The 10811-nt window shown below is 35.0% G+C and overlaps 1 protein-coding gene across 1 annotated transcript; it reads left to right on the forward strand.

Moving 5' to 3' along the window:
- The first annotated feature begins 254 nt into the window (after window positions 1-254).
- Window positions 255-7956, forward strand: LOC114164126 (translation initiation factor eIF-2B subunit beta-like). Its single transcript, XM_028048661.1, has 11 exons — window positions 255-448; window positions 550-606; window positions 784-938; window positions 1336-1611; window positions 2037-2166; window positions 5145-5252; window positions 5363-5465; window positions 5544-5669; window positions 6815-7002; window positions 7117-7245; window positions 7685-7956. Exons 2-10 carry the CDS (start codon window positions 554-556, stop codon window positions 7211-7213), a joined length of 1236 nt encoding a protein of 411 aa, XP_027904462.1. The 5' UTR covers window positions 255-448; window positions 550-553; the 3' UTR covers window positions 7214-7245; window positions 7685-7956.
- The last annotated feature ends 2855 nt before the right edge of the window (window positions 7957-10811 follow it).

Consider the following 10811-nt stretch of genomic DNA (forward strand, 5'->3'; position numbering starts at 1 on the left):
GGACTAATTTATAATCATTATTAAATTATTTCCTCACATTGTTTTGAATTTTCTCAACATCATTTCATGTATATCTTTTTATTCTTTTTCAGTATTTATATTTTGACAAAAACGCTTTTAACTATTATAGTTTATAGATAGTAAATATTATAAAGTATTCCACATGTTATTATTTATTATATTCTAAGACAATTCTTTTGCATATTCAAAAACTAGAACATGAGACCTTATTACTACAAGTAACAGATACAATTTATAAGCATTTTCACGTCACAGCGGTGGCGGGTATCTCGGATTCAAAACTGGATTATCGGATTCTACAAACCCAACTATATAAAGCATACGCAACTGGGAATAAAACCCAAACCCAAACACTAACACTCATCTCCGATTTTGAACTCCCTATTACTAACTTCATATATTGTTATTCTAACTCTTCTTTAATTAGGTCATCATTTTACTTATATTTTCAATTAGTAAATTCCTTTTCCCGTTTCTCTTTTTCTTGTTATAATATAGTATAATTTTTATTGTGTTTTTTTTTTTCAGAAAAATGCCAGATGTTCAAGCCCTTGTTAATGAATTTGTCAATCTGCTCAAGAAGCGGTGAGTTTTTCCTTCTCTGGTCATGTTTGAGTTCGATGAATGGTGTAATTGGGATCAAGGTATTACTTTTGAGGTTTAGAATTTGATTTTTTTTTTCTCTGTATGTGTGTGTTTGATTTGGTGTAAAATTGTTATTTTTGTAATTTCTAGGTATTGATTTTGTTGTTGTGATGGTAGTAAAATTGAAGGGTCTCAGGCCACAGCGAAGCAGACAGCAGAGTTGCTCCGGTCAGTGATTTCGCATCAGCGGGTGTCACACACAAACCAGGCCACATCTCTGATAAATGCAATAAGGACTGTGGGGGAGAAGATTATTGATGCTAATCCTATTGGTATATATATCAAGTTTTCATACTTTTTTATTTTATAACAGAAATATACATATAATGGTATGTGTTAGTGTGAATTGGTATTTGTTTAGCATGTGGGTAGGGGTTTGGTCTTGAAGTTCATGTATATGGAAAAAATTTGTTGAGAGAGATAAACACCTTACACGGATTTGTACCATTCGGGGGAGTCTCTGGTTCTTGGCTGGTACCCTAGGCACCCCAAACACATTTTGTGTGTGCTGTGTTTAATGTTTTTATAACAGTCAAAGTATGTATATTCTGATCTTTGTGCTTCCTGATTGCCTAGTGAAGAAGTTCTGTTTAAAGGGCCCTTCAGTCATTTGGAATTGAGATGCATTAATTGTTTGCATATTGTAACATGTTATGTATGGGATTGCAGAGTTATCTGTGGGAAATATTGTGAGGCGTGTTCTTCACATTATAAGGGAGGAGGATCTTTCCCTTGTTACAGATGCTTTGGCTGGGTTTGGAAGTGATGATGAAGATGATGTGGAGCGAGATGATCATCCTGCTTTATCTGCTGCTGCTGTTGCAGCTGCTGCAAGAAGCACCTTGCGTCCACCCTCATTACAAACTCTTCTAGAGGATGTGACTGATTCAGCTGCCGTTCCAGCAACTCCTTCCTCGACGGGTGACTCTGATGGGAAAAGTAGATGTGAGGATAGCGTGAAACTTGAGTTCTGTTATAACTTTTCAATCTTTTTCGTGATATATTCTTTCTGCCTTTTGATAAAAAATATTGATATTTGATATGCAAAAGTTCAAGCTTAAATGCAATAGAAAAGTTACTTTTTCATTTCATCTTTTTTCATTCAAAAATATTATGCTAATTCACAGAAGATTTATTCTTTTAGATAATTCTCACCGATAAAGTTAATGCTAAAATGCAATATGTAATTGTTTTTCTTTTTTTATAAAAATATTAGAACACTTCATTGACATTACTTGATAAGTTTTTGTGTTGATCGATCCCATTGATTATTGTAAAATATTGGCTCCTAGTTGTTGTGTGGCATTTGATGAAGATATTGTTGTTCGGGTATTCAACTTCATTTATCTTTTAGTTTTCTGTTATTACAGCTGTTGAAAAGGGTACAAGAGGTCGGAAGTTGAAGCATGATGTCATTGAAGCAGTCAATGAACTTATTCAAGACATAACCTCTTGCCATGAACAAATAGCAGAACAAGCAGTAGAGCATATTCATCAAAAGTTCGTCTCATCCGAAACTACTCACAGACATGTTTATCTCTTGCTACTTTAAAGTGCTTGTTTCAGAACATGCCAAAAGCAGATTGATCTGAGATTCAAAACTTTAGAGGAAAAACATATTTACATGTCAATTTATTTTCCACGACGTAATCTTTTCTTTTATCATCAATGATACGACAGTTGGACTTCTTATCACTGGTCATAAATAGGCACCGGCAAAGGGTTCCAGCACCCAAGAATTCTCTTTGGTTGATTGAAAGCTTTTGTGTTGTGAGCTGAGAATTGTTTACCATGTCATATAGTGAATATTAACATTACAACTATTTCAAGATGGCTTAAATTCTTAAATCGCAAACTAACTGTTGTGGCAATGTAAGGAGACAATGCATTTATTCAATACTTGGTACTTTCTGTTAGGATCATGGAGAAGAGAAATTAGTTAAGATAGTTAGAGTTAGTTACTTGAGGTTTTAGTTAGATATAAATAGGAAAGAAGGAGAGGAGAGGAGGAGGTGAATTTTGTAGATTGAGCTTTAGCTCTTTGTGAAGGAAAACCATTGAAGGAGAGAGTGCTCTCCTATTCTTGTTCTTTCCAGTCTATTCAATAAAAACCCTTTCTTTTCTTTCTCTTTTCAATTCTTGGTTCCTAACATATTGCTCCGACCTGTTGGATCCGAAGAAGGGGGAATTATGGAAAGTAGAGTGAGTTCATTGGAAAGATTGGCCAGTGAGCAAGTAAGAGTGATTGTAGAGATGAAGACAGATTTGTCTACTATTAAAGATACCCTACGGGACATGAAGGGGATTGAGTAACTTTCAAGATGTCAAGAAAGGAAAGAAAGACATCAAAGAACTGTTACAAGAAATCAAGAAAAGTAAGAAACTCTATGAAGGAGGAGAGTACTTGGTTAATGATGAAGAGAAGAAGGAAGAAGGATATCAGCAAAGTAGTAGATTAGGTGAGGAGGGAGAAGAATTGTTGAGACCTTGGGTTAAAACAGTGGAGTTACCCATATTTGAAGGGAATGACTCCTCATGGTTGGTGTCACAAGCAAATCAAACACCAGAAGATCAATTGCAGAGATATTTCTTTGCAGGACTGCAATCTAACATTCAAAATCAAATTCCACAACAGGATCCAAAGGACTTGATTAGAAATATGGAGATTACTATAGATGTGGGAGAAGGGTCAGCAATGAAGAATCAAACCCTCTGTAGTGAACAAAAAACCAAAACAGAAGTGAGATTTGTAACAGAAAAAAAAAATGATGGAGGAAGAAGGGTATGCATCAATAAAGAGAGTGAAGATTATGGGCTGTGAATGTCAATTTCTTGATAACCCAAGTATAGAGTTATCAAATAAGAGAGTTGAAGGTGGAGATGCAGCCAAGCAACATTTTCCCCCAAAATCAGATTTACATAATATGAATAAGAATTCATTGTTGAACTTAGATTTGATAATGATTGGAACATCAATGACATGGAATTTTGGATTCCAACTTCCTGGGTTCAGAGTCTATTATACAAAAACCACTCTGATCTCTGCCTGCACCCAAGCCTTCAGACCTGAATTTGTAGGCAGTAGCCAGTGGGTTTGATAAGATTAATGTAACAGTAAGATAAAGGAATAGAAAGACAGTGTGTAATTCAAATAACAGGAACAAGAGAGGCTTTAGAAAACCTCATTCCTACAAAACCAGACTAGCCTTTAGTCTGTCCTTGCCCGAAAACATTCCCAATCCCTTCTTCCCCTCCCAGGATTGACCCTCACTCCTATATTCCCCTGCTCCCTCCCATTCAGACAGTAGCCAGTGGGTTTGATAAGATTAATGTAGCAGTAAGATAAAGGAATAGAAAGACAATGTATAATTCAAATAACAGGAACAAGAGAGGCTTTAGAAAACCTCATTCCTACAAAACCAGACTAGCCTCTAGTCTATCCTTGCCCCAAAACATTCCCAATCCTTTCCTCCCCTCCCAGGATTGACCCTCACTCCTTTATTCCCCTGCTCCCTCCCATTCAGACACGTGTAATATTTTGTTACAACAGAATCATGGCGCATCTGTGTGTGGGCCCCAAGCAATGGGTTTCCACTTTCTCCTCTCATAAACCTTTTGGATCTTCCTTAATTGCCCTTCCCTTTATTTTACTATATCAGGGTTCCCTTCCTATGATAAGATAGTATTACAATGCTATCAGGAAGGGTAGATAACACATTGATGAAGATGAGCCATGGGATCAAGCTTCCAGTGTTCAAACCTTGAGGACAAGGTTGATTTTTGGAGGAGTGTATTGTTAGGATACATGGAGAAGAGAAATTAGTTAAGATAGTTAGAGTCAGTTACTTGAGGTGTTAGTTAGATATAAATAGGAAACAAGGAGAGGAGAGGAAAAGGAGGTGCATTTTGTAGATTGAGCTTTAGGTGCTCTCCTATTTTTTGCTCTTTTTGGTTTATTCAATAAAAAACCTTTCTTATCTTTCTCTTTTCAATTCTTGGTCGCTAACACTTTCTTTGAGTTCTTTTTACATCGATTGTGAGGGAAAGATTGGACTGACAAAGCGAGGACTAACACAGTGGAAGATTCCAATTATTTTTGGTTTAACCATTAAATGGTAGAGTTTGTCAAGCTAAAGTATAGTTAAAACTTCCCTTGTAGTCTGTTTGTGCTTTATTTTACCTTTCCTTGGGGCTGCATTATTGGTCTTGGATGTAATAGAATAAATAAAATGATGATTAAATTAATTTATTTCGTGTTGCTTGATCTACATGACTAACGCTAGATTCCATACCTTATTCTTGTGTTTTTCTACTATTTATTTTCTTACATCCATTTTGTCTAAGTAACGAAGATAAACATTACTCTGTTGATGGATGTGATTATGTCTTGATTTTATGATCTTGTTTTACTTATTTCTTAGAAAAAATAAAAATCTTATATTCTTTTTCTTATTTGCTTACAAATTGCTACTTTTCAGTGAGGTAATATTGACGCTAGGCAGTTCAAAAACAGTGTTCGAATTTCTTTGTGCTGCAAAGGAGAAAAAAAGATCATTTAAGGTTTTTGTTGCTGAAGGTGCCCCGAGGTTTGTAGTTATGGCTAATTAACATTTGCAAGGCATGATTCTGGTTTATTAGAAAGTCTCTGTTTGTCTTCTTCCAGAAACCACTGAATGTTATTTGCATATGCAATCAGGTATCGGGGACATCTCCTTGCAAAAGAATTGGCTGCTAGAGGCTTACAGACCACAGTCATTGCTGATTCTGCAAGTTTTGCTATGATTTCCAGGGTGAATATGGTAGGTGATTCTGATGTAAATTTTTGAATCAAGGCTCTTTTGCTGAACTTAAATTGATTTCAGCTTATAATTATTTAGGTTATAGTTGGTGCTCATGCCGTCATGGCTAATGGTGGAGTAATTGCCCCAATTGGGTTGCATATGGTTGCACTTGCAGCTCGTAGGCATGCTGTTCCTTTTGTTGTACTTGCTGGGAGTCATAAGGTAAATTGTTAATATATTATCTCTAACACCCTTACATATGTCATGTTGAAGGAAACAACAATTCTTATGACATTTGATGTCTCCATTATTTCTTTCCTATTCTGTTATGTATGGAAACAGAGTGGATAGGTTACTGCCAAATCTGTTGGAGGCAAGGAGTTTGATATTTTATATTTTAAACTCGAGATTTTAGAACTAGTTGTTATGTGTCTGTGCATTTATTGATCTAATAATATACATTTTGCTAAATTTGTAAATTAAAATATAATAATCTAATAAATGACTGCAGTGTTTTTAGATATTATACAAAGTCTTCAAAATGAATTACCATACAGTAATTGATAGTTCAACCAACTTTTAGGCAACGTAATAATTTGATTTGAATTAAAATGAAGTCTTAACTGTGAACAACTTTGAACCTGATCTTTTTATTTTTAAAAATGTAGAAATTGAGGATAGTCATAGAAATATTTAATTGGCAATGAATGATCAATCTAAAATGTTCCATAGCTGTTAAACCTTTGTCCTTGTTTAGGCTATCTAGACAACTTATTATGAAGTGATAAATGATAGACTTTGGAATTTATGAATAAAAGAGTTTTTGAAATAGATCTATGTTATGGTATAGCTAATATTAGCTGCAGTAGACATAATTTGTTATCTGTCTCTATCAGCCAAGCTGTTCAGTTGTGATGGTTATCTACAGTTATTAACTGTGGCTGTAATGTAACTTGTGTCCGTATATGATACTGATACTTTTATATACTACACCATGATGGTATCACTAATACACTTTGATGCACCACTGCTTCAATATGCTTCATATATCCACATCCAATCTTGATACTCTAGGTTACTTCATCGATATATCAATGAATTATCTAGATCTACGAAGCACAAATACTTTTATTTGTTAACGTATTTGATACTTTTAATACTTCACCGATATGTGCTGCTGAAGTGTCCTCAATTTTAGAGCATGTATATCTAATAAAACTACTAGATACACACAAGTATGCGTGTGTGCCCCTTAATTGCAAGTACGTAAACCTTGTTACCTCATCCTGATATGGAATTAAGTTGTGATCTGCTGCATGTTATTTGACTATTTGAATTTATTGAAAATTGATTTATCTTATTGACAGTTGTGCCCTTTGTATCCTCACAATCCTCATGTCCTACTGAATGAATTGAGATCCCCATCCGAACTACTAGACTTTGGAGAATTCTCAGATTTGATGGATTCTGCAACTGGTGTTGGTTCTCTTCATGTTGTTAATCCAGCATTTGATTATGTGCCACCAGACCTTGTTAGTCTCTTCATTACTGGCACGTAAGTTAAACTGGAATTAATCAAGAAAATTAGCTCTGCTTCATTGTTGACTTGAGAAAATATATGTATTAATCTTTTCCTTTTCTTCCATTTTCTGGTTTTGAAACTTCTCAGTGGAGGGCATAACCCATCATATATGTACCGGCTGATAGCTGATTATTACTCTGCCGCTGATTTGGTGGTGAAACAGAGACCTACTACAGGGAATTGAGTTCAGCTACCACAATGTTTGGTCCTATAACGGTAAGCAATCTATTAAATTTTTTATTATGTTTGCATTTTGTATGTGTCTAGTTTATTCCTTTAGAGTACTGATGAAACAGAATTTAGAAATAGAAAACATATGTGTAGAACTTGGTTTCTGAGCATAGATAGTCAATGAAACAAGGCACGGAACTCACCTAGTAATAGTGATGAGTTTCTTTCTTTCTATAATTGTATGCTCCATATGTTTCACCAGTCTTCATTCTTTTTTACGAGGGTTAATTTTGAATAAGCATCTTAATTAGAAATTCAACATGCAATTCTTCACTACAAACATATTATTGATGATTTTTTACAGAAACAGTAAATTATTAACTTTGTTGTTATCCAACTATCTTAAGGATTTTGCACTAATATTTGCAATGGATTTTGTTTTAAAGGAACGTCTATTTAATGACATTTGGTGCTTAATTTTCAGGTTGTTTGTGGTGTTCTCTGAGAATGGCGGGATAGTGATATATGTACAAGAAAATAATCTTGTATGATACTGGGGATTGGGGTGGAGAAATTATAACAGGGAAAAATATATAGGAAGATTCTAACGGATATAACCCTATAGTCATTTCAATTTTTTGTCTGGTCATGGCCATTCACTTAGGCTTACTAGTATTTGTTTACTAATTAATAAATTATAACAGCTTCTTAGACATTGTATACAAATTTATTGTCCAGTTGTTTTTGGGACTCTAACTTCTTGTTTGGACAAGAAAAAACATTTTACTTAATAAAACTAAAAGATGACTTAAGAAAATAAAGTTTAAGTGAAGTTTGTATTTATATATTATAATTTAGTTATATAGTTAGTTGATATGAGATTTATAACCCCTTTTCATGATAAGAACCGGATATCTTGAAATGTGAGATAATGACATACATGATAAGTTCAATGAAGTAAATTAGAATATAATTTAATATCATCTTAAAGAAAATAAAATTTAGGTTTAATTTAATTTTATAAAATCAATTTAATAAGATGAACTTTGGAACAACTTTTATATAATAATAATTGTTATTATTTCTTGTGAATGTGAAATTTTTAAGAAAATGTTTGCTGGTAAAAATTAGGTTAATTCAATAACTAATTATATTAATAATTATATTATTATTATTAAGTGATATTATAATTGTGTTTTGATAATATTATTAAAAATTGGTTTTAAGATGATTAATTTTATTATTATGAAATAAAAAAACAAGTTTTTGTAAGAGGAGTCTAAAAAGCTGAAAAGGAAAAATGTCGCCAAAATATAACTGACAAAATTTTAACATTCTAGAAGGTAACTTAGTTTTTAAGTTTTTTATTTACAAATATAAGTAAGTTATTATCCTAAATATAGGAACCTAATTATAAACCTATTTTTTTTCTTCTTTTCTTTTAAAAACAAGAAACAGTTGAATGTAAGATTTCAGCTGTTAAAATCGTGTTCTAAGAAGGGGATTGTCTTCAAATGCATATGAAATTTTAATCTTCATTTTTTTGAACTTTTACATATTATGTTTTAAGTAAGCACACTTTTGTGTGATTCACATTTTATTTTTTTAATAAATTACTATTTTCAACTTATTATTATATTAGAAATCACTTTTATTATTTATTTAATTTATATTGTTTAACATTTTAGTTGATATTGTGCTTAATAAATGTAACATCCCATTTAATTAATAAATATAATTAAAATAAAGCGTCACACAAATAAAATATAACAGCACAGTCTCGGAGTTTAAACCTAACTCTTTACAATTATCCAAGACACACCACGATGCCAAAACTAAACTAATACAAAGTTCAATAGAAACAAAATAGGAAATTAAGAATTAAGCTGGTACATGGACCATAACCCAAAAAAGAAACCAAAAGTAGAAGATCTAGATGACTAAGCAACGGAACCATCACCTCTTTGATGACCAAGGGTGTTCCTCACATCTGCTCACATCAACAAGTTGATGATCATCGCAAAAGAGAGAACCACACATACAAAACACACAACAAACAACAGAAGGGTAAACTAGAGCCAAAAGTGATTTTATCATGAAGTCAGGCATACTTTCACAGTCAACAACACATACATCATCCAAGCATGTTATGAACATTCCATCAATACACTACGACTCGACTCATCCGGATACATATAATCTGGTCGGATTCAGCGGATGCTTGCACTTGTGGTGGATACCTCTGCTCACCTCCGAGCTGCTCACCCCCGAGCTATGTGTTACAAGTGTTACAATGAATCAATTCTCCCACGCACAAGGTTAGCCCTTAATGAGTTTCGGGCCTCCTGCTACTCTCACCACAAGAGTCAGTCTGCTCTAGGTGAGACTAACTGATTCTTTAGAGTGTCAGGATGCAATCCTTACCTTGAATCCTTACCAAATTATATAGATGGGGCACCACCATGGGCACCCACTAACAAGAGCCATGGAATTACGTTCCGACCACTGAAGCACGACCCTGAAGTCTCACCTAGAGACTCCAAGGAATTACGCACTGACACATACCAAATATATTCATACAACCAAGTAACAATAATCATCCATTCGAACCTCGTGTCAACATTTGTAACCACATCCCATTTGTATTCCATGTTGAACCATGCCATCTCATTCACCAATTTCGTGAGTATAGAGTCTCGTCTCATACTAATACCATTGTCATTTCAATAACATCCATCTCATTCACTTTACATGCTAAGGTCACACCAATATTATCAATTCAATTCATACCACATATATTCCATGCCATTTCTCATACCTCATACTTAAAACACATCAATCAATCAACCAAAATATTTATAGCACCTAAGTGGAGAAAACAGGGCGGCCCACAACACATCTCGCTCAAGCCAAAAGCCCTCGCTTAGGTGAGAGGAGTTCCCTCGCTTAAGCGACAGGCCCTCGCTTAGGCCAGATCGCGACAGAGGCCCTGGGAGGTTTTCGCGCACTCGCTTAGGCGAGCCCTCCCTCGCTTAAGCAAGCCCACTCCTCGCCCAAAGGTGAGGTCCCTCGCTTAGGCTGCACTGCAGCGAGACACCTTGAGCTCCCACGCATTCTCGCTTAGACGAGTGTCTCTCGCCTGAGCGAGATAGTGCCTCGCTCAAACTAAGACCCTCCGCCTGAGCGAGAGCTCGAGCGCGAGCTAGGGTTTGTCCTCTACAAGTCTCGCCTAGGCGAGATAGGGTCGCTTGGGCGAGAATAACAGGTCTCGCCATTGTTCATCCTGCAAAAGGTATGATTTTAATACCCAAACAATAGTATCAACCCGCACATGCATCCACAGTAGCATACAAGCTCAGTAATCACAGAACAAAGGCAGATCAAACATCAATCACATCAAATAGAAAGGTTTCTAGCTTCCCTTACCTGGAAATAAGCTAGTAGACTATCCTGACGCAACCTCGACACTGAACGTAAGAGCGCAGCAGCTCTAGGAACAAAATAAGTAGCTGGAAAGGAAACAAAGAGACAGAGTAGAACGGTTTATTGAGATGAGCCTCAAGGGAACGCCAAAATAAAGCTAGAGGAAGACTACTACGAGCTCAGAAGTA

Source organism: Vigna unguiculata, chromosome 1 (assembly GCF_004118075.2).
Source record: "Vigna unguiculata cultivar IT97K-499-35 chromosome 1, ASM411807v1, whole genome shotgun sequence".
Taxonomy (NCBI): domain Eukaryota; kingdom Viridiplantae; phylum Streptophyta; class Magnoliopsida; order Fabales; family Fabaceae; genus Vigna; species Vigna unguiculata.

Excerpts from the sequence above, each read along its gene's own strand:
- LOC114164126 (XM_028048661.1), top strand. The coding sequence starts at position 554 with ATGCCAGATGTTCAAGCCCTTGTTAATGAATTTGTCAATCTGCTCAAG. Across the intron at positions 1,612-2,036 it reads CTCTGATGGGAAAAGTAGAT|CTGTTGAAAAGGGTACAAGA; the intron begins GTGAGGATAGCG and ends CTGTTATTACAG. Across the intron at positions 5,670-6,814 it reads TACTTGCTGGGAGTCATAAG|TTGTGCCCTTTGTATCCTCA; the intron begins GTAAATTGTTAA and ends TCTTATTGACAG.